The 24,496-nt window shown below is 44.4% G+C and overlaps 1 protein-coding gene across 50 annotated transcripts in view; it reads left to right on the plus strand.

Annotated features, from left to right (window-relative positions):
* Positions 1–24,496, plus strand: part of MAP2 (microtubule associated protein 2) — a 221,861-nt gene that overhangs the window by 129,160 nt on the left and 68,205 nt on the right. For all 50 annotated transcript variants that reach the window (XM_064661893.1, XM_064661903.1, XM_064661892.1 and 47 more), the window contains one exon: positions 18,761–19,046. In XM_064661893.1, coding sequence (XP_064517963.1) covers positions 18,785–19,046 — 262 coding nt within the window. In that variant the 5' untranslated portion in view covers positions 18,761–18,784. The remainder of the gene's footprint in view (positions 1–18,760; positions 19,047–24,496) is intronic.

Raw genomic sequence — 24,496 nt, forward strand, 5'->3', positions numbered from 1 at the left:
GTTTTCCCCCCCTTCTGCAAGCTTGTGGGTGGCATTTTAATCAAGTTCTCATGGTAACAAACTTAATGTAAAAGCACCAAAGCCTACAAAATTAGGCTTTTTTCTGTATGTGCTTGAGGTGGGTGTTCAAGTCATTACAACTGCAGTGATGCTGGTTATTTCAGGGTTTCTGGTGCAGAGATGACAAGGAAGTAAAATGGAAGGAGGTGTTGCTAAATGCAGAAAATGTTCGTCATCTTTTTACCAGGTTCTATTGTTGTCCTTTCTGTAAAGAGGGTGCAATTAAAGTAATGTATAATGTACTTCTTATATTGCTATTTCGTTCTTTTATATATATTCTGGCATCACAGTTGTCATGTTTGTAATTCCTGAGGGAGTCAGGTTTTTTGACTGACGTTTTGATTCACCATTGCAAACATGAGCCCCCATCAAAACACACATGAAAATGCATGAGGAACTGCAGAGTGCTCTGTGGATTTATCCTGTATTTCTGCATGGAAGAAGATTTGCAGAGAAAAGCAGGAAAAAGGTGTTAAAATGAAATTGTGAAGGATCTGAATTGAATGCTTCACCTTCTGTTAACGGGTTGATCTTGTAAACACCACATGGCTAAGACATGCTAACTCATGGGAATCAGTTGATTGTGGCTGGTGCTTTGCCTCGTGTCATGTTCAGTTGTGTTTGATGCTGTATTGCACTTAATGAATTTATACTGCCATGTATTTGCAGTCCTGCAGATAGGCAGTGACCAAGGGAATGCAGGTTGGTAATTCTGGGGGTGCCAGAAAATGTAAGATACAGCTCACTCAGCTGCTGAGAAAAAAATTGATTTGCAATGAGAAAATGTACTGGATATTTCCAGCTCTTAGATACATGAAGTTCCAGTGATTTGTTTGGTTTTTTTTTTACTACAGCCTGCTTACAGGATATGAACAGTGAAGGATTTAACACTGTAACACCCCACCCCAAATATCCCTGAGTAGCTTACCTGCTGAAGAACTACAGCATTGTCTCAGGAGCTGTACATTGGTGATGTCCCAGCATAGACATGCCTGGCTCGGTCAGCAGGACCAAGCCCATACCTTCAGAAAAGTCATGAAAGTAGGATTACCAGTAAGACAGAATGCTGCATTTAGGGGTTGGGGAAGGACAGAGGCATCTTGGCTATGGGGAAGAAAGCTCTCCTTGTCTCTCTGGCTTTCCACACAGGTATTGATCTGCTTTGCAGCACGGCTGCACTGCTCTGCTCTTCCTCCTTCTCAAGAACATGTTGGGTGCTTAGACTTTTTCCTGCCAAGAGACTGTTTTTTTTTTTTTGTGTATAAAAGTCCATTTGCACCGTTTCCTATCTAATTTAGCCTTGCATAAACACTTCACAATGATTTGCAGAGTTGGGATAATCCAGGGACCTTATTGTATTTCCTAGCATAGCTACAGCACTGGGCTTTGCTGCTGCCCCTGTTTTTATGATCTTGTGTCTTCCTTGTTTGACAGTTCCTGAAATGGAAAAATGAATGTTGGGAATTAAGTTGCAATGAATTTTTTTATCGAGATTTTGAAGAAGAGGTGAGTGAGAATTGTTTTAGTGCCATGCAGAGTATTTTCCCTGACCGTTTTTGATACCACTGACTTAGAACTGCTCTGGGAATCTGAGCAGACGACTGTGAATGCTGCACTGATCATCCCTAACTTGAGCTCCTTCCGCACCTTTCTGGCTGCAGGAGATTGTTCTGGCATGATAAAGAGAGCATTGTTCAGTGTTCATAAGTCTCCTTGTTGACTTTGGAAATCTTTCACATTAAGAACTCTTGGGATTTTGAACAGGTAAACCAGAAGAGAAAGCAGTAGAATGTCACGAGCCAAAGAAAATAGAGCCACATTGGGTTTCATACCCAATTGGGAAAAAAGACAGCAATGAAGCATTAGCTATATGGAGAGAACTGATTATACAGTAACTTCCTGTCACCTTTGAGTTCATTTAGTATTGATAGAAAGAAACCTTCTGTTTAAAAACATGTCTCAGTAGTAATTTCTTGCTGTGGTACAGGGAAGAATACCACCCGTATTTCAGAAGCTGCAAGTGGTTATGAGCAATGCTCCTTGGAAGCTGAACACCAAAATGAAGTGCAATGCCTTCTTCAAAGCAGCATATCATTTGAATAGGTGATGTTTGAAACATCAGCTGTATCTTTTAAATGGTAATTTTCCGTGCTTGATCGTGGGATTTATGTCACATATAATGATGTGGATATTGTAGTCTTTATTAGCCTGATGTTAACAATACCCACTTCACGAGTAAAGCTCTCTAAACTGATCAGAAATTTGAAGAAAATTGAAATGTGTTGAGGACTGCAAAAATTTGCTTCAAGAAAAATCTCTTGGCTTTTTTAATATTCACAGAAAACACTGACAAAGCACCGGAGTAAATCCTCTCTGAACATCTCTGCCGATTGGTATGCATACAGCAGGGTTTGATCCCAGCAGTGCTTCAGGAAAAGGAGCTTTTAGGATTTCATTCTTCTAGTTTGTGCTGCAGCCTTCCTCACGAAAAGTGATTCAAACTGGAAACAGCTGAAAGGACAGCAGCAGCGTCCTTCCTTTTTATAATTTGCAAGTACTGTGTTAAAAAAAAAGTGTTTTTCATAATTTCTTTGTTCTTGACAGTGCATATGCAGGGTACCCAGTGATGCTGGAAAATACCTCAATACTGTACCCTGGAAAAATGCCCCCAAATGCCAGCCTAGCCTAATGCAGTTCAGAAATTGGGTGTGCAATGGGAGGAAACTTTGACAATCCATGAACTGTTCAGGAATTCTCAATGTCTGAACCAGTGTGTTCATCTGTGAGGATTTGGCACTGTCCTTACAGGTGTTTCAGAGGTTGGTGTGATGCAGGACATGGGCTGGATGCCAAGGCACTTCTCATTTTGTCGTGGAGGGGATGAGAGAGGAGTGAGACTGAAGGAGGGCACACTGGTACGGGGGCAGTTTGTATCCTACTGTTTCTGCATGGGTACATTCTTCACAGTTCTGTAGGGGTGCTCAACATTTGATGTAGGGACTGTTTTGTTCCACGTCGTTGTAAGGTAGAACACACGCAGGTATCTTCCCCATGAATGCCAAGGCAGTGGAAAGGGTTCAAAAAGGGGGTTATTTTGAAGGCAAAGACATTAAAAAAACTTACAAACTTCTTGGCACTGCCAGGCAGTACCAGGCCTGAGGGAAAGGCAAACCTCCTGTTCGCTCCTGGGCATTATCAGTGCTGGCCCCCCTGACTCTCCCAGGCCACAGCAGCCCTGTAGCATTTCTGTAAAAGTTATCTCTCTCTTCTCACATATCAGAGAGAGAGGCTGAAAATTTCTCTTGCTATGAGGAGGGGAGAGGGAGAAAGAATTGAAACTGCATTTGAGAAAGAGTTACCTTTTAGGCAGAAAGCCTCCCGAAGTGAAAACTCTGTCTCCTCGCAACAAAATCTTCCAGAAGAAAGGGTGTCGTCACAGTTGTGCAAGTCTAGATGTAGGGAAAATAAAGGTTGTTTATCACTTCTGAAAATTTTTGGAAGTGGAGAGGTGTCTGGACTTCAGAACAAGATGTCCTGCCGTTCTGCACAGGTTTTGTCCCACAGGCTGCAAAGAACCTCTGTATAACTTTTTGTACTGCAGCCTGCATGCTGGCTAGGGCAAACCTGGGCCCAGGCTGAGTAAATTCAGGTACTTTTGCACCTTTGAGACTGGATCTGCGACAAGTATCTTGTTGCTTGTTACTCAAAAGAGGTTAGGGGGAGGCCTTGGCATGTTGTACCGCTTTGAATTGCTGGAACCTGCCTGGGGAGGGCAGCTGTGGCTCAGGCACATCGTGGTGGCAGTGCCAGAGGAAAGGACCAGGGATTATGAGATCCACAACAGGAGACAGGAACACTATATTACTCTCTGCAAGAGAGGCCCAGAGTCCAAAGCCGTTCCCTTTGCACTCCCAGCATCCAAGCTGGCTCTTCTCCAGAGCCACTCCAGCAGCAGCAGGAGTTTGGGCAGGAATAGAGCCCAGATCTGAGTGGCAGGCAGCTCTCTGCTGATGAAGAGGGTATAGCAAAGCCTTTGAGATGCCTTTGTTGGAAGCTGTTATGGTTTTCCCTGACTGAACCTGTACTTTCTTTCAGGGGATACAAAGAAGACTTGTCTGCCTCTAGAAAAGTCTTTGCAGGTCTTTTTACACCTTGTGCTTCAAATCAGACCATTAGACCTGCAGTACTTGCCATCACTATGGATACAGCAATCCTGCCTGCTGGTGCATGTCTCAGCATGGCATGCACATCCAGTCACCCATTTTCTGGTCAGGATCTTATAGGTGAGGCTGCCAGCTAAGGTAGCTTGATACTTTCCTTTATAAGACCCTGTTTCTATTAATGCTTTGCCAAACTTTTTGTGGCTTAGGCTGCAATTTTCCTCTCTGGCAGTCAGGCTCGGGTTGTGCTCTTATGTGTATGTGTTGGCCCAAGCTTTTCCTGGAGCAAGGCTGCCTTCCCAGGCTGGCTTGAGGAAGCCAGGTTTGCTGTTTTAACTCAAGATCTTGTCTGTGAAGTTCTTTGGTGACCTTGATGTTGAGATGGGGACAACATATCTTTTGAAAGTGTGTTGTCAGGAGAGACTTGCTGGAGCCTCTGCTGCTTCCAACCTCCCTGAGCCCGACCAGCCCAGTACATGTCATACCTTATCACTGTGAGTGGGGGGAAAAAAAGAATTATCTCCCTCTCCTTTGCTTATAGTCTCTGGGAGAGGAGAAGGAAGTCCATGCTTTCAGATGCAGAGGCAACCAAAGTTAGAAAATACGAACTAGAACTTGTGGAAGCAGGGAGTCGGGGCAGAAGAGACAAATCTGATAAAAAATGCATGGGGGAAAGGTGGGGATGGGAAAGCAGTGAGATGCAGGCAAGTTGTAGAGAGGGACTGGATGAGAGAGAAGGCCAGGAAAGCAAACTGGAAGTTAATGGGGGAATGAGGAAGCTGCTGCTTGGGATGAAAACTGCAGGAGAGGACCTAGAAGTGGACCTTGGTACGAGGAAGATAAAACCTGCAAAGTCTGAAGTGGTGAAAGCTGTAGTCTGGACAGCAAACATGGACAGGCCCTGGGTGAGGGACTGAAGCCTACAGGGGCAAGGGCTGGGCTGGGCAGCTGATGCAGTAGAGACTGGGATAATCTAGGCAGAGGGAATGGGAAGAATAAAATATGTTTGTGGAGAGAGGCAGTAGCTTAGTACATATGCAGATGGAGACCCAGTTAGGATTATGCAGTCATCTCTCATTTCTTTCACAGCCAAACTCCAGAGGTGTAACCTTGCAACCTTAATGTATGTGTGATGGATGTTGACACACCTCTAGACAAAATCTGATTTGTGACAGTTACTTCTTTTTCTCTTTTTGTATTTTTGGCAGTCTTCAGTATGCTCTGTCAACAAAAGCAGAACAAAACTTTCCATTCTTAAATAAGTAAAGTTCAGCACTATCCAGATGTGTATATTTAGGTGGCTGCCATGGCTGGATTTTGTTGCTGCCAGATAGACAGTGATTTATTCTGTAAGTTTTGTGCCCTGAGCTTTCAGCAATATACTGCTTTTCATCCTGAAGCCTGGCAGAAGTCTAGCAGTAATAATTAGCAAGCCATAAAAATCGACCTGATTTGTGGGAACCACTGAAGGATGCAAGGAGACATTGCTGTTCAAGGAGTTAGGAACAAAAGCGCGTGGTTACTGACCCAGTCATGTCAGACCTAAATTTTGAGGGAATCCCAAGTGATAAGTGTTCTGCAGTCTGAATACTGCCTATTCATTCAGCCCTTCTAGCAGAGTGAATGAATCATCTTTTCAACCAGAGACAGCCCCTCTGGGTCAGAGTCGAGGTCAGTGGTGGGGCATGTGTTTCAGACTGCTTGCCCTAAATGAAAAAGGAAAACATACAAGACTTTGCTTATGCTGTTACAGCTTTGAGCATCTCATCTATAAAACATTTACATACACTATCTCCTCAGACTTCCTACAAGTGGCAGCTCTGATACATAACCAGGTCCTTCTGGAAGGGCCATCTGTCTTCCTTGCTGCTCCTGTGCTTTTCCTCTTCAGCATCACCCCTACCCCAGAACACCTTTCTCAGCTGATCTTCCTGTTGCTGTCCCCCACCTAATCATCAGCTCAGTGTCACCAGATTTTTAGCTTGAGGTGATCAGGTTGATTCCACAGAACAGTTGAAAATGGGCACCCCCTTTCTTCCTGTGGTGAACCAGCCCCATGCAAGTGGTGAGGTGTTGGTTTGCACAGCCTGTCCTCGCTGCATCAGCAGAAGGATATGGAACAGCACATCTGGGATGTAACGTCTTAGAAACTCATCAGAGCAGCAAAGCTGTTTCATTTGCTAGTCTGGCTGAATGACAGGTGCTTTTCATCACAGGGCAGTACAGTCTATGTCATACAGTGTATTTTCATTAGAGTTTGTTAAACATTGTGATGCTCAGAGTGGGGATGTGACATTCCATCACACTTGATGGAAAACGGTTTCCTTTAAAAATGAATGACAGCAAATCACACTATTATTTAAAGTCAATATTAAAATAGCATCTAAGGCCTCTAATCCATGTTATATCTACATATTATTTATGTGGTAAAAACATTGCTTTTCCCAAAAAGGCTCTCAGATCGAGAAACCATGGGAAAATTAATGAAAGAAAAATTCAGTGGTTGGCTTTTGAAGCTAGGTAAACTTCTATCATGCACCACCTCCAGCACTGTGTAATTCCCTACAGTGGGAAGAATCACTAATTATTTGCCTGCCACCAGCGAGTTCTGTTTGATGCACTGTAGCTCTTTGTGGGGAGAGGGATTATTTCTTTTCTCCGTTTATCTTCTCCCTGCACACCTGCATGTATTTTTATAAACATATATCCCATTCCCTTCTTTCCCAGGATGAAGAACCTTAGCATGTCTAGTCATTCCTCGCACAGAAGCTTCTCCAAATCTTTTATCATCCTCTTTGAGCTCTCTGCACCTTTTCCAGATCTACTTTACTTTGTTTGTTATTAATAATTAATGCTTTCAGGCATCGTAAACCAACATCAGCATTAGTGCTGTTGAAAGACTGTTTTGCTGTTGCAAAAGTACAGAGGAATTCAAGATGAATCATAGGTTGGATCCTGGGTACCTCTCAAAAAAGACATCAGAAGCACCCGAACACATGTGTGAATTCTCTGTGTCCATCAATACTCTGCATGACCTGTTGTGCCTGTTGTGCTTTTTGTGTCTTGTCCTTTTAATGGAAATTTCTGATGGCAGTCCATGGTAGGACACAGTTTGCTTCCCTTGTCCAGAAAGGCATCTTGGGGGTATCTTCTGTATGCAGTGCTAGTACTGGAAAGAGCATGATGATCTGGATCCTCACAGACACGTAGGCACCTGGCTGCCTTGGAAATCACGAGCTCTGTGTCACCGGGTACAGACTGCGCATTGAGAACGTGCTGATGTGAGACTGAAGGTCTGTGGAGCTTCTTGCCTCTGCATGTGGAGCAGCCTGTGCTGGCCACTGCTTGTGGCAGGAGTCTACACTGGATGGTTTGATTGAAGATGGCAAATCCTCGCTTCCCTCCTTCCCCCTGGTTGTCTCTCTGTACTGAAATGACACACACTCTGCCCCGTGGCTTGGGTTTTTCCCAGGCTTTTTCCTCAGTTACTGAATTTGTTCATCAGTCACATCTTATAATTCTTGACATGCACTTTCTTCATCCAGTGCAACTTTCTTACCCTTCCTTAGTCTTTGGCCCTGGGCTTGTTCCACTCTTCCCACAAACTCACTCACTCTTCATTTTATCCAAGGAGAATGCCGCTGACTTCACATACGTAACATCAGCCCCTTGGCACAGGGTGGGAAGAAGAGGGATGACAGCAGAACAAGGTTAAACCCAACCTGTAGCAAGAATCCGGTAGTTGGATGCACTTATGGGAGCTTGGGGATGAAACGAGTCTCTAAAACAGGTCTTTGCTGTGACAGCAAGTCCTGCAATTAAGATTTCAGAAAGGCTGAATGACTCAGTGAGTTGATTCCTCCTCACTCTTCAGGTACCTTAATTTTCTTAATTCAAAAACCCAAGGAATTAAAATTTAAACTTTAAAATGTCACTATAGTTAAAATACAAGATGGGGCATGTAAATTCCTCTTTCTCTTTCAGTGCACATCCCAAGAACTTCATTGAAACCCTTTTGAAGAAAAATCTTCCTCTGAAAGCAAGGGGTGGAAAATTGGCTCCTGTGGCTTCAGGTTCCATCGATTCTGTCTTCCCTGCCCTCCTGTCCCTATGCCTGAACAGTCTGGAGGAGTGGTTGCCTGCTTTGTTTTCTCTTGTAGGTTGGCTGAGTAAAGATTTGGCAGGGTAAAGCTACGACATGATAAAATTATGTCCCAAATATTGTGATTTTACTGTCTAGAGCATTTAGAACACAAAAGATTTCTGGATATTCTCATTTCTAGATAGGGAGAGGTTATTTTATTTGCCTGGATATATAGTCATGGGTGTCATACAAGTGGGTTGCTCAGTGTGGGTGGACAGCATATTTTTAAGTCATACAAGCATAAGGGTATATTTAATTTAGAAGAAGTCCTTTATTTATAACATCATTGATTAGAAAATACTATGAAGGGATGAAATAATCCCACCACTTCTGCCCAAGGTTTTGCAGCCCAACAGTCACTGCTCAGGCATTCCCTAGGAAAGAAAGTTCTAGCACTAGCTAATCTACGCCAAGTTTGCTGTAAATACAGAAGCAGCCTGTGTTTGCAAATAACCTCTTTCCCAATTGCTTTTCCAATCCTTTGTCTCCTTATTAGTATTTATTTATTTACAGTTTGAAGTTTTGTGTTGCATCTGAAAGCGTTGACTTCTCTTGGCTGTCAGGGGCTCTTGGGAACCTGCTCTAAGGTTTCCTGACCGCGAAACTGAGAGTCAAAGGTGCTGAAGTGAGTCTGGGTGGAGGGAGCGCGGCACAAGCTTTCTTCTGTCTGATGCTCTTTTTCAGCATGAATAAACAATGCCTCTGCTAGACAGTAAGATGCTTTCTGCTGTGTGCCTGGCACGGTTGCCTGGTGTGTCTGGGTGTTAGGAAGTGGAGCTAAAAACACTCTCGGCAAAGGAATAACCTGCTGCCCTTGATCCGGGGAGGAAACTTTTTTTCATGGGTACAAGAAGTTTTACCTAAACAAGCTGGAGCAGGACATGGCCTTGAAGATCCCTTCCTGTTACCATCTCCATATTTCATTTTAGCATGAGCATCCTTATGGTGCTTGTTCAGTTGTGGAATAATTGACTTTGTTCCTTTACTTCAGCATGTGGAAGGACAGAATTAAGGGAATTAAGTTAGGATTACATCTGTATCAGGAGGTCTGTCCCTGGAGTTCCTGAGCTACCTGTTTTTATGTTGGTTTGTGGCTCTCCCTGGAGAGGGTGCAGAGACCTGTATTCCATATTTTTGCTGTAGGCTGATTCTTCTGCATTTATTTATAGGAAAGAATCTGCCAGAAATTAGCCCAGGACATGCTTTTTACCATTTGTAGTAGCTGACATGATCCCAAAGATAGGATCTGGGTAAGATGGTGGTGTAGCAGGGATTGAATTAACATCCAAAGGTAGGTAAGACCTTTGAAAAAATTAAAAAATGCAGATGCATTTGTAGAGGCAGCATTTTTTTTCTAATTAAAAGCTCACTGAATAAAGCTAAGATCATGTGTAAATGTGTCATGCTAGATGAGATCTCAGTGAAACTGGAAGAAATAAGGGATGTGAAAGTAATTCATGTATGCAGAGAGGGGAAAGACGCACCAGTGTAGTTAAAGTGCTTACTTTGGATAAGTGAGATTTTGTTGTGTGAGTTTTTGCTTAGCAAACAAGTTTGTAGCACCTCTGCTGGACGGTCCAGGCAGAGTGGCTCCACTGCAATTTGCAAGAGCAAAGCCCTGTCATACATGGAGAATATGCAAGTAACATAGTAGCATAATTAATTAATTCCTCACTACCTAATGTGAGCTCTTACCCTTCATGGAATCTCCTGAGAAAAGAGATGTAACATCAAATCAATGTGTCTTAGCAAGGTCAGCGTGGGGGAAAAAAACCCCTGCAAAATATCCCTGCAGCCTTTTCATGGGTTCTCTTTACCAGACCCTGTCCAAAGACAAGTGCTGATCAGTGTGACTTCAGAGCAAAACAAGCACATGGCTGTGTGACCCCTTTGCAGCAGCTGTGGCAAACATACAGTTTGGCTGGCACTTCTTCAAACAGCAGGCTTGAAGATAAGAGTCTGAGAATTAGAAGATCATAAACTGTGTCATGTGCTGTCATCACCTTCTGTACCTGTGCAATAAATAAGCAGGAGATGACTTTGTCACAGCTGCTTATAAGCACTAAAAATTATAATGGAAGTGGCAGCAGGGAGGGGAACCGAGCATTCAGTGTTTGTTTTTGTTTGCCAGCCAGGGTTTGTTTCTGTCAAGGTTTCAGCTGGCCAAACTCGTGAAACATTGGCAGCATTGACAGTGCTTTTAGTGTGACGTATTTGTATTTCCAGTAGTTCTGCCTTTTTCCTCCTAATCTGCAATGACTATATTGTGTTCTATACTTCTTCCCTGACTGATGGAGACTTTTCCTCCTTAAGTAGTATTTTGAGCACCCTTGTCTTATGTAGCCTATCCTCCAGCTCAGCTGTGGTGCTGTCATGGATCTTCAGCCATCTTTTTTCAGCAAGGTTTGAAGTGACTGTGGTAAGAGGGAAATATGAAATAAAAAAAGTTTCTTCTTTTAGAGTCAGGTTTCCTGGGTGCTCTCCTTTACCCTTCAAGATCACCTCTTTAGGCTGAAGGTTTCCTCTGTTCTTCTTAGCTTTTTGAAAAATTATTTATTATTTTTAGTAAGTGAGGCAAATCTTTTATAATTACTTTGGTACAAAAAAAACAGACTGTGAAAGTACAAATAAGGACTGAGTTGTTGAGTGTTTATTTCATTATAGACTTGAAAATCTCCAAAGTTTACCATGTAGAAAGGTTTAATTTCCGGTTAGATTACTGCAGTGATTTGAAAGGCAAGAGGGTTAGCAGAGGAAAGCTGTGCAGAGGGTGATGAAGTATTTGAATGGGGAAAGATCCATTGCTTACTGTGCCTTAAAAGCCCCGAGAGGGCCACAGTTTTTAACATTTGCCCGTCTGATCACATTCCAAATAACTTTCTCTGCCACAGCTCTTGGAACTAGTGCTGTTTGTTCATGGTGGTTTTTTATGTGCCTTATGCACTGGGGGTTAAAAAGCTGATATACCCATAAGTGTTGGTGAATTTTTGTCAGGATTGAAGCCAGGGCCTTGGCACGGGTCATTTAGATGTCTGCTGATGGCAGCGGAGCTTCCTGTTTCAGACAAGCCTGCCAACTGCAATCCCTTCTCTGAAGTGCATGAGGGGGGCTCACAGTGCCCATTTGAAATTGTGCTTGATGGAAAAATCAATGCAATGTGTCCAACTCTGAGGTGCTCCCCTGGGAGCAACCCTCTTCTTGTTCAGGGCTTGTTTCAGTGAGTCCTGTGGGAACAAAAGACTCCACTGAGAAATTTGGAAGCTGCCATGAAATGTCCTGGCTTCCTGGCAGCACTCCTTCCATCCTTCAGCCCCTCTAGCTCCCCGAGGCAGGAGAGATCTCAGATAGGATTGAGCAGGAACTGCCTTCTCTCTTTACTGATCGGAAGATGAGGCTGTCATGATGCCTCATCTTAAAATGTGCAGAAGGACTGTGTGTGCAATTTTATCCAGAGACAGTCATGTCTCTTTCTGTGGGCACCTGCACTGACTGTTACGGCTTCTTTAATGCTTTTGCCATCCTTATTGTAGACCAAATTTATTGGTAACAAGTTTTTGCCTTATTTCATGTGTTCAGACATCACTTACAGTTGTCATGGTGCTGTTGTTATGGTTACCAACTCCTTCACTGGCTAAAATGCCTTTCCCTTCTCCTGCGGGAAGCAGTTATGATTATGATGGATGGGGGGGTGAGGGTACTTGATGGACAGTAAATGGTGTAAAAATGCAGCTTTGGGGATAGAAACAGTTTGACAAAAAGGGGTGGTGTTGGAGCAGGGCGGGGTGTACAGGGATTCTTTTTAGCTAGAAGCGAGCTCTACTGTAGAGAGTTTTATTGATATTTTTTAGTCAGAAGCTGCCAGGGCCATGATTTTGCCATTGCAAGAGAGAAAGGCCCCCAGTTTAACATTTCTGGGGTTTGAGCAAGTTGATGTGATCCCTGGGCATGGGAGAGAGGACAGCCCTCCATGCTGGGCAACCACAGTCTCTTGGAGGGGAGCATCCAATGGCAGGTCAGCTCAGGTGTGCCCTGCTTTTCAGCAGCCCAGAGGACTGAACACCTTCCCCGGGGGGAAGGAGTAACAACTGAAAGGTTCATTCTCGTACCTGTTCTGTGTTTTGCAGTGGAATGAACGTGCCTCCTACCAACGGAAATGCAGTGGGTGCTGCATCTCATTCCTCCTGTCCAGCACCCAGGCGCTCCAGCTGGCTGAGCAGGGTTTGTAACTCGGCACAGAGCAGAGCTCTTGGTGAGATTCACACTTCTCCCAGTGAAAGCATTCCCCCTCATCAGGAGCCGTGCGGCTTCTGCAGCAGGGTGACCCTTTCCACCCGCCTGCCTCTGCTGGTGCCCGGCCCAGTCACATGGAACTCCATGAGGGCTTAAAGTCTCTGCTGTCAGAGGGCTGGACACTGTGCAGGAAGGACTGGAGGACTCATCTCTGCTGTGCCAATGCTGCAAGTCTGATCCATTGCTCCCAAGGCTGCAGCCATCCCTTGTTCTCGGATCTGGCAGGGATGCAGATTGTAGTAAATTTTCTTTGCCTTCCCACAGTGAGCCTCCTTTGTTCAGCCTCTGGTCCAGGCGCCATCTATTATTTTTCATCCATTTCATAATCCAAGGTACAATCAAAAGGATTGTCCACAAAGAATATGTGGCTATTGACTAACTGTTTGCAGTGTGGAAATGGAAAAACCTTTAAAACCCGCCAAACATGAACACAAGTGCAAGGAGATGAACGCTGCCTGCATTTTTAATGGATACAAGGTAGTATTTAAGGGGATAGTCTTGCTTATATTGTCAAGAAAGAGGGATCTAGCAGCAAGCTAATAACTCAAGCAGTGGGCAAGGAAGAAATAAATCATATTTGTTATAAAGCATCAGAGAAACTTGTTCATCCTTTATGAGGCTTGAGAGGTGAAGTGGCTCCCATGGAGAGAATGTATAATTCTTCCTAATAATACACCATATTACTAGAATTACAGCACTTAGACATTTAATATCAAGTGTAACTTTCATTGTGGCTTCTGGACCATGACTGAGCATTCTAAGAGGAAAGCTAACATGGTCCCTGTCAGACACCAGCAGACTTTCTCTCTATCCATGCTCTGTTCTGTCAAGCTTTTTGATCAGCGTGAAGCACACTGCTCACATCTGGAAATAATCTCATTAATGTGAGAGAAGATGCACGTTAGCTGAAATGAAGGAATGAAATGTGTCTGGAAGGCTCTCTGTGTGCTCATAGCATCTGAAATTAGCCTTCATGTTTGGTTAATATGGGGAGAGTCCATGAAGAAAATAGCACTGGTAGGGTTTGGGTACTCCATACTACTGGCTGAGCATTTTGATGGTGGCAGGAGGTTATTGGAATTTTTCCATTGAGATTTCCCACCTGCTGTCTCTTCTTGTTTCTATTCCAACCTCCATGCCTACCTGCTTTCCTGGGCTCTTCTAAAAGTTGTCAGTAAGTTAAATTTACTGGCAGATTCCCTTAGGACCTTTTAATCCATAGTGCATGATATTTAATATTCAGATCCATTATCCCACTTGGCTAGTTGGTAGACATCAAGTTTTCTTGGTTGTGTTATTTAGCAGTATAAGTTAGATTGCCCCCTATTTGTGTATAGTGTAACTCATTTTGAAGACATCTTAATTTCTTCTTTAATTCTTAGTTCTCTTTTCAAAAATTTATGAACATTTCACCTCCTGATTTTCTTTTCTCTGAAAGAAACTCTCTGAATTTCTTAATTTTTTTTTTTTTTAAAAAATCTCTTTTAGGCTGTCTCACTGAGGAGTTTTGGAAGCCCTGGGTAATTGAGGTCTTGCTAGCGACGCATCTGCACCCCAGCCTGCATTCATGGAGCAATCCCCTCCCTCTCCTGGCTCTGGACTTGGGAACTGGGAAACTGTGTCAGTGCTATGGGGCATCTGAGCTCAATAGTCCTCTGGGGAAGCAAGATTTGGTCCTGAAGCCAAACAGGGGCCACATCCGCTCTCCTCCCCTCCTCACTGAGCTCAGGATCTGGCCATGCCCCCTACCAGGGTTTGTTTTTCTTTTTTGAGGGGTATATTATGTTGTCCCTCCCTTCCAGAACCTCCAGTGTTCATCTTTCCCCTGAACTGGAATTGTAGCTCTTCCTCTGTGTGTCCAGGTGGCTGTTTCTCTTAGTTCATGAATTAGCATCCCTGAAATCAAATAACCTCGTTTCCCTGGAAATGGGCTCACAGATACAAGAGCAGGTAAAAAACATGGCCTGAAGCAGGAGGGCAGGCTATTTGCAAAATCCTTCAGTATTGACCTAATTCTGTTGTCTTAAAAAGTGAAATTTGTAGAAAATTAATCCGTTATATGCAAAGGCAATGTTAATATAATGTTAAGATTATTCTGCAAGATGTACCTCTGAAATACACAGGAGGACAGCTAGCATGACAGGAAGTATAAATCAGCATTATCTTGGGTTTTGCATATATGGCCTCATGCTGTATTACTGTGGGTGATTGGCTGTGCATGGAGTTCAAAGCATTCAGGCTTGGTTCAACCCAGCCACAGCAGCGGAGCTGGTGTCACATTAAAGAGCTTATGGATTAATAAATATGTGGAGGGTGTCTGAAAAAGTTGGATCACATATCCCTCCCGAGGTTTGTCCCTCTGTGTTAATTCTAAGTTAAGTAATTTCTGTCTCTGTACAGTTCCCAAACGGCTGAAAAAGCTGAGGGGATTAATTTTTACCATTATTTCTGCTCCAGGTTATTAGTTCAGAAGCTAAGATGTCCAGTTTCAGATCCAAAGTGCTGTCCCCTCAATGCACTGCCTGAATTACAAGTACATGAACTTAACAGTGAAGTATCTCATCGCTGCTGATGCCAGTGGAGCATGACCTGTCTGGATAGGGAATGGCCAGGGTGCCTCCTCCATGTCAATCTGGACAAGGAAAGCCTTTTGGGGAGGGCTGTTCATGGCCCACAGATGTGGGTCGGTGTCACTGTGTGGTTTGTGGTGCTCAACAGTACCTGCTCGATCCCTCTGGAAGGAGGGGCATTTCCCACCCCACTCCTACTGATTTGCACAGCTGGCTTTGATCAGGCTTCAAGGTGAGGAGCATCCTGAGGGGGGAGTGTTACCACAGTCCTGTGCCATATGCCCGACACATCCTGCCCTGGGACATACTGGCACGGTGTGGCGAGGATGGCTTTGGAGTAAGGGACTGTGCTGGGGTGTGGGTGCAGCCAAGGCTGGTGCTGCCTGTGAGCTCTGCTGCCCTTCCTGCTGTAATCCAGCACCTGCCTCAGCCAGCTGAGGTGACAGGCAAACATACTGGTGAGACTGCTGCTCTGTATTCCCTGGTAATGAGGATTTGCTATAAAGGGTAGGGAAGAAATGCTCATAAAGGTACAAATTCATTTTAACTAAGCAACATGACATTTTAGAGGACTGACTGTCCCTTCTTTTCTGATTTTTTTTGAAAGCCTTCATTGCAGTTTATGCAAAGAGTAAGAAAATCATAGTAGAAAGAGGAACTTTTAGCTTCCATGAAGTACAGTGTTTCTGTAGATTGTCCAAACTATTCCAGGTTACTACTTATTGCATACCTCTCACTATTTAAATTCTGCTATATTGTCTGTCCACTCTTGGTGTTTCTGTATCAGTGTTTAAATTACCGAATTAATTTCATTCCATAGTAAGCTAATGAAATGACAGAAAAAACCCTCACCTGAATGGTGCAAAGCACACCCATGTATTCTGGATTTGGACACGAGCTGTGGATGAATCAGGCCATACAGCAGATAGTCACTGCTAAGTTGTTGAGTACAAAGATGCAGTGTGTGACTCACTCGCTGTGTCTCTACTACCATTATAAACTCTGAGAGCACTTGATGAATAACAGGGAGTCAAGAATGAATTCATCCATGTTTCACTCTGTAACCATCTATTATAAATACTGAGCCAAATTCTGCCTCCAGATACACACAGTTCCCATTGAAGTCTGCCCACTGTATTTATTTTTAAAGATAAAAGCACTTCTGTTACTTTCACAGGGGACTTCTGTGGCACAGTCCATTGTGAGGATGTGAATATCCTTCCTCAAGAGCTTCAAGTCAATCAGGGAGTGTCTGCCTGGAACCAGGAAGGGTACTTCAGGGATAATAACCTCCAAACTGTGGTGGTGGGATATAACCGTTACATTTGCCCCAGTGATTTTCAGAACAACATTCCCCACACTTGGCTCTTGCATAATGCTCCCTGTCCCTGCTGCAGTTCTGGGCTCCTCTCATGGGTGACCCAGGGACAGAACTGCTGAAGCTGATGGGCAGGTTCATCCTGCTCCTGGGGCTTGCTGTCAATCACACTTGGGTTGGTGAGGGAAGATTTGAGTTAGGGCTTGGGTTTTTTGGTTGTTTGGGTTTTGGGGGTTTTTGTGTGTTTTTTTTTTTTTTTCCCTGAGCTTCCTCAAGGGACATAAATGAGAATGTCTCATTTTTTTCCCCAGAACAGGCTCTGTTCTGTCCTCAGATCCCAGATGTTGGTGGCTTTGCATGTGTGCTACTCATTCCTAGTCAAAGGGAGACATTTGTCCCATGGCCTCATGTTTTGGGAAGGCTCTGATCAGCAGATATTCTCTAGTGTCATGTAGTAAACAGACCTAGATGCAGAGGGTATGTAGGAGAGGGTATTTGCTCAGCTCAGACTCTGTCCTTCATAATAACACCATCAGCTCTCCTGGTATGATGTGAGATGGCTGCTTTAAGGCTCTGGCTGTACATGCAGAATATCTCACTGATGAATGTCCTATCAGGATAAAGGAGGTGGGGAAGGCGAAGGGGTGTGGAGCATGTTTACTCTTTCTGTGGTTGATTGAGCCATGTCTCCTTGCTTTGTGATACTGCTCGGCCCACTGTTTTCATTACAGCTCAGAGCAAGTTTCACCTGCTTCTGCAGTCCTAATGCATGTAGTTATTCCCAGGGAATGGGGCTGGGCCAGGGTGAGAGCAGGCAAAGCTATGCTTCCCAAAATAATATGATCTCACCAGGAGGCAAAAGAGTTATTAGTCCTTTTTGGTATGGAACTACAGTTTGAGTCACATATTGTGAATGACATCTAATTTTTGTGATTCACTGTGTTTTGTTTCGGGTTTTTTTTAAAGTTGAAGTAGCTTTGGAAGCCATTATTATTAAATAACAATACCTAATCAGAAAGGTTTGAGTTATCACTTGTGAATGATTCTCTGGCAAATAACAATAGCTTTTTCTTATGTTCAGAGGTTTTCTGCAAACTGACCCGACTTTGTGGATAAATGTCTGCAGAATATGTGCAGTATCCAGTTTGTGCCTTCTTTTCTAGACTGCTCAGCCTCTGCGATAACGTGGCTGGTTGACTGCGTTCAGCTGATTTCTTTTATCTTTTTTTTTTTTCTCCCAGGAAAAAGAGAGGTAGCAAGTGCTTTTGGAAAAGGCACGCTGGTTTTCACTTTGAAGTAGCTAGCTCAGGGCAAGCCTTCCTCTCCTCCACAGAGGTTATCTTATCATCAAAACACAAATTATGATTTAGTGCCTTACTAGGTTTGCATATTGAGGAGTTATTGCTACATTTATCTGCGAGGAGCATCCAAAGCCTGTGGCTTGTGCAGTGACTTCTTTCCTGGCTTGGATAAATGAGAGCTAATGAACAGGAATGAAATATATGTGAAGCAGCAAATAATGATTAGTTTTGTTTGTGTATAAATACTGATAGTCATAAGAGAATGCAAATGCTTGTGTGAGAAACAACCGTTCCCCACAAAAGGGAGTGGGTGTGAATGTTCACAAAACAGCAAGTAAGAGGGGATGTAAAGAGGGTCAATCAGCACATATGTTCAAGAACCCAGTGCATGTTCTCAACGTGGCTTCTGTCCTGGGAAGTGGCAGATTGCTCGTGCTGCAGAGGACACGTTGCCTTGTCCTTCTGTGCTTGACGAGCACCCGCCCTCTGCAACTGCAACACCAGCTTCACTTCTTTTAGCAGTTGCAGTGTTCTTCCCTTCGTTGCCCCAGGAAGGTGTCGTTGCACTGTGATGACAGATTCATTTCTTGTTAAGTGGGTCGACATTTGACTGTAATTAATGAGTTCAGATCAGATTAATGACAGCCCTTGAGAAACTGGGGCTAATAATTGCAAGGCATACGAGAGTCAGGGTGGACTTGATCCATAATTTTTACTGCTGGTGGTTTCTTTTGGGCTTAAATTAGTTCACTATTGACTTGGACAAACACACAGAGTCACTTCTGCATTTAAACTCTCCTTTATCTGCGGGACACGAATTTACCAGAAGCACTGCTAGTAACATGACTGTGTTGCACCTGGTCTCTGTCTGCTGGTCACCCCCTTGGAGCTGATCTCTCCTGCTCATGTCATTACAGGCCAAGCGGTGAAGGCAAGGAACCATGGCGGAGGATAGGAAGGACGAAGCCAAGGCACCACACTGGACTTCAGGTCAGCTAACAGAGGCTTCTTCACACCCACATTCACCTGAAATTAAGGATCAGGGTGGTTCAGGTGCTGGACTGGTCAGAAGTGCCAATGGATTTCCCTACCGAGAGGATGAGGAGCCGAGACTGGGCGGCCACGAGCAGCTGGGGACGTATGCTCAGACCAAAGAGAACGGGATCAATGGGGAGCTGTCGACAGGGGACAGGGATACCGCAGGTAATGCACCTTGATGCCCTGCTGCAGAACACGGGGCTCTGCACACCACGGGATATTTCTCCAGAGGGAAACCTTAGGTGGAGCCAAGTGTGCGCAGGGGCTTGGGGGAGTTGGCATGAGGGAGCATGTGCTTTGGAAGGGCACTAGCTCTTCACAGTAAGGGCTGCATCTTCACCTAGGCTTGCACAACTTGTATCCTTACCCAGGATCCTGGGCAGGGCTCTGAGAAGGCTTCAGGAAAGGCATAACAGTGCCTTAGTCCATCTTGGTCAATGGGACAGGGTCATCTCTCTAGGGATGAGAGAACAGACTGGTGTAGACCAGCTGCTCAGCTCCTCTGGGCTAGGAGGGAGTAGGAGACTGCCCAGCTGTCGTGTATTTGTGAGTGCATGAAGGATGGATTCTGGTACTGCTCACAAGTAACACCACCTTCTTGAAACCACATACTATTTGCAGAATAATACATTGCTCAGTCTCACCGGGAGCACCACAATTCAGCATCAGCATTTATTCATCCTTGCCTAACTATGTCTCACTAGATTCTCGCTGGGACTTTGTCTGTTTGTAAGCTATTTGAGTTTTTTGGGATGCAGCTTGTTATTTGCAGAAATAAAAGACAAGTGTGACTGTGTCAAAATGAAATATGCAAAGCAAGTTTCCTGTTTTAGAAGTAAATACTAATTCTCTCCGTGCAGAGTTCCCACTTTAAATCCCAAATGCACAGTGAAAGAATTTCTCTTGTACAGACACAACTGCCCTTGATGCATCTGTTCATGCATGCTAAAGAGATCTTTCTAGCAGTGTTTTTTAGCTGTTGACAGCATTTGGTGATGCTATGCATAATCTCTCAGCAGCTGGAGAATTTTAAGGCTCTTGGACCCTATAGTCATTTCATAAGCAACTGTGCTGGAAGTGGAGATCTCTGCTAAAAGTCAATGAGTTTAGATTTAAAATCTTTTCTTGTGGATAGCCAAAATTTGAAAGCCAAAGGTAGAAGAAATCCTGTGTGAGGTTTTCAGGTGAACACACTGTTGATGACTGGGGATAATAACAAGGTCTTGTCTCTGTGCTGTAACCCAACTTTATACTCAGCAAATAAGCAAGAGAGGTAAGATGCTGCAATTCTTAGGGGTTGATGTGAGCCAGGGGAGGATTGAGTGCATTTCTCATCTTTGCCACAAATTTTTCACACAATGTGGACAAATCCCCTCATACATGCACAGAAGTGGGAATAGCTTTACAGGATGAAGAGAAATTTCCTATCCATAGAAAGGGAGGAGAGGAATGCTCTTCTCAGGCTCTCTCAAGCTCAGGTTCTGAGTGATGCTCAGAGAGAGATCTGAACATTTAATGAAGTTTGCAGCTAACAGGTGAGAGGAGGCAGGAATCCACTGCTGGCCATCAGTGGGCATTATAGTAGTGTATTTTCACATTGCTTTTTGAGGCAAGTGGTTAAACAGCAGAACAAGACAAAATGAGGCAGTGTGGTCTAGGGCAGGCAGCAGGACTGGGGACACACACTTGCCAAGGGAACAAGATTACTCTTGATCTGGGTGAAATTTGCTTCAGCCAGCACTTTGTGGCCTCATTTCCTCCTCCCCTGCTTTTTTGTCACTATCTGCTCAGATGGCAAGATCTCTGGTGTGGGGACTTACTGTCAATACATACAGCTTTTGTTTGGAAGTCTGAATATAGACTATCTCCTGGCATCTTTGTGCTTGAGCAGCAGAAAAGTCCCTAGAACTGCTTGCCTTCATGCATGAATTCCTAGCTCTCTGGAAACTTGTGCATTGCACACTCACACGTTGGCTAAGTCCACATTTAATGAATGCAATGTAAACCATCTTAGGATACTTAAGATATATTTTGAATAATTTTTCTCTTTTCGAAGGAGAAACCTGTAGCGATAGAAGTGATAGTAGTGAAGAAGGGACCAAAGCATGTATTGCCACTTCACAGTAGTATTTACTAGCTGGATGTGCTCAATGCCTTGTGAAGCCAGATGTTTAGATTTTTGGTGTTTGATTGAGAATTTGATCATGAAATGAAGATTGTCATTCACCACCAAATTCAGTCTTCTTTGCTGTGTTAGTCTGCTTGCAAATTTTAATTGCAGTGGGGTGTTGTATCAGGAAGGGTTTTTAAATGCCACTCTGTCACACATAATTGTCAATAACGTGAATCATTTAATCATTGTAGTGGCTTACTGACTCCAAACAGCTGAGAAGAAAATGCGCAGGAAGCCAAGGTCGATGGAGATAACTAAGCCAAACTGTGGGTTCGAGTGGATTTACAGGGATTTTATTTTCCCTGGTGCAAGTCCAGCAGTGTAACCTAGGAAAATCTTTGGCTTCTCAGCCTTCATGTCAGAGTCCATAAATCTCCAGCAGCTGCAACAACCAGCTCATGCACAGCAGAGCGCTGTTTCAGGGGTTGTGTTTCCCAGGCAGCCATCCATCACCACATCCCTGGTACACTTCACCTAAGAAAGGTCTCCAGCACCTGACTGACCCAGGAGCTGGGATTTAGCCACAAAATGGGCTTCTCCTAGGGAGAGGTATTCTGCAATAGTCCCTTCAGGGCACAGCAAAGCAGCAGGACACCCATTTGCAGGGAAATCGGAGGGCTGCGTGTTAAGGGAAAGGTTAGAGTCAGGCCACGGAGACAAAGGCACCTTATGCCAACACTGATGCAGAGGCACAGGGTGGTAACGGGGGAGGAAGTAACAGTTCTTGCCAAAACACATCCAATCCGTCACCGTAAGTGACATTTTTAGGTTTGCACAGTTAAAATTTGCCTCTCTGTGTGTATGTGTCTCTCTCTCGGGCATCTGTCTAAGAGTTACTGAGTCTGACCTCAGTTTTTGGAATCCTCTGAATCTGGCTGTTGTGTTGCCTGTGATTGATCTGTCTCAGTATCGTGCTGGTAATGGCTGCATTATGGAGACACATCAATACCCTCCTTTAAAATGGGCCGATGGGAACGTGGGAGAGTGCACAGCACTGTGGACAGGGCAGCCTCAGGGCCTGATCCGGCAGCCACCAAAGTCAAAGAGAGTAGACTGTTTTTTTTGGCATAGCACACAGGAGTCTGTTAGGGATGTGATATACGTAAGGGCAGTAAAGCAGTTATTCCTTTTTATATGCATTTGTGCATACACGTTTCTGTATATACTTGGGCTGCCCTTGGCAGACCAGCCCAACCCTGTGCCTCTGCCAGCCACAAGTCCCCTGCTGTTCCTGCCATGCTCCTGAAGACACCTTGCCTTCGGTGCACTCTGCAGCATCCCACAGCCCAAGACTCACCGAGTTTACAATGTGCTCTTCCTGGTACGTGCCTGTCCATGTCCCTTCTCACTTGCATACACACAGCATCTTTGATGAGGATTCTGGAATTATTGAGAGTAGAGGATGAGATCTGTAGGTTTTGTCAAGCCAAACCTTTTCATGTCACGTGAGATGTGTGCTGCAAAGGGGGCGTGATAGTGTAATCCTCAGAAACTCACTCTGAAGTGGGCTGACAGGGAAAGCTCTGGGTTGAACCCCATGGTAGAGCACAGGATGTACTAGACTTGTAATGAAACATGAGAGTGGCAGCCTTTTCTTTGCTTACTGTAAAGTCATGGTCAGCTAATTGGGAGGAAACAGTGAGAAGCAATATAGATGCATTGCAGTGTGCATCTGCACTGCTCTGGGAACCAGCAATTCAACACAATCCATCTTATTTGAATTGCAGGGAACATCAAGCTGCAAAGGTTTGTGGTTTTACACTTAAAATGCATCTGTTTTTTCTTTTCAGTAATGTAGTGACTAACCTGTCAAATTTATGTAATTAGGGACAAAAGTAGTTAGATGCATTGTGAACCCTCTTCTACAATATGTCTTTATGTACAGTGACTCAACTGATTAAGTGCTTTCTTCATTATATGGCAAACTCAGGTTTGTAATCGGAGGGGGCTTGGATTGCCCGCACAGTTATTTGATGAATTATTTTTTTGACATATAAAGGGCAAGCATTTCCGAAAATCCTATTACCAGAACCTCAGGACAGTGTCTGTGTCCTGGTGTCAGACAATGTTCAGGACAATAACATGTCCTACCAGAGTGGCAAACTGAGCCCTTCATTAATTGGCAGGGTACCCAAACTATGTGGGATGCAAAGAGGCTGTAGAAAACTGTAGCTGGCTTCCTGACACAGCACAGCAGATGCAGGTTGAGCTCTCCTGGCTCTTGAGTCATGGGAAAGGTGGGTGAGAAGGAGCCTGTAACAGATCCACCGGAGAGGCTTGGATTTTTGGTGGCTGGGGGAACCCAGAGACTGGTGTGTGTTAGACTGTGAGTGAAACAGAAATAGGGAGAGCCCTAGACCTATGAAAAGGAATGAAGAAGTGGCAGTACTGAGCTGAGGGAGGAGTAAGGGATTGAGGAATTTGGGGGAACATACTCATCAGCAGGAGAGCTGAGAGAGGTGAAGGGCTGACAGCTGGTGAGGTGAAAGCTGTGAGGGAGCAAAGCAGGGGCAGGAACTGGCAGGGAAAAAAGGAAAAACTTGGAAGACGAGGTAAGGACAATAGAGGTTCACTTTTATTTGTTCATCCAGAGGCAACACAGCTTTTTGCATGATGGCAGATATTACCCCAGAGAGGAGGGGATTCAGACATCAGGAATGGCACAGTCTGCAGGGAACAACCAAAGAGAAAAGTGTGAAGGGACAAATCACATTTCAGCTTTGGATGTAATTTATTCTGATAAAGCTCTTTGTTTTAGGCTTTGTTTAGATGGACTAAATGGACATCTGCAACAAATTTATACCTGTGACCAACTACTTTTTAAATAAGCATATTTTAATAAGCTGTGGGGAATGCCAACCTGAAGGACTTCCCTGGCATAGCCAGTAATGCTTGAGCAGAGGTGGGGAGTCCCTTTAGGTTGACTATGCAAAAAAACCATGTTGAAGGTAGGGACTGTGCTTGTTTCAGCCACCTGGCTGTGAGTCAAGGAAACAGTGTGTATCCCATAGCCTTGCATTGCAGTAGCCAGTCTCCAGGTGAAGAGGATCCTGTTGACAGCCCTCAACACCACTGCACTGTCAGAAGATCACTGTGGTGTGTAGTTGTGGTGGCTCAGGACCCTCAGCCCCCAGGGCTGGGCCTGGAGCTGTAGTGAAGCAGGATTGCAGCACCGTGGATGGGGTCAGCAAACAGGACAGCCTCTCCAGGCTGACATGCACTGACTCACAGCCTGGTCCCATGGAGTGCTGGTTGTTCCCGCTCTAGTGACATCTCGTTTAATCTCCTTTTCCTTTCTCTCTCTTTCCATACGAGTGATAGTATTCTGATGGCACTGCCAGTAAACATACAAACAGGCCTTCATTGTACAGAGACCTTTTTAGTCTTTCTTTCTAAAAGGACTTCTTTGTCAGTGATTTCCTCTTCATTTGCCTGTTCACAC

The sequence above is a fragment of the Pseudopipra pipra genome, chromosome 7, assembly GCF_036250125.1.
Source record: "Pseudopipra pipra isolate bDixPip1 chromosome 7, bDixPip1.hap1, whole genome shotgun sequence".
In the NCBI taxonomy this organism is placed as follows: domain Eukaryota; kingdom Metazoa; phylum Chordata; class Aves; order Passeriformes; family Pipridae; genus Pseudopipra; species Pseudopipra pipra.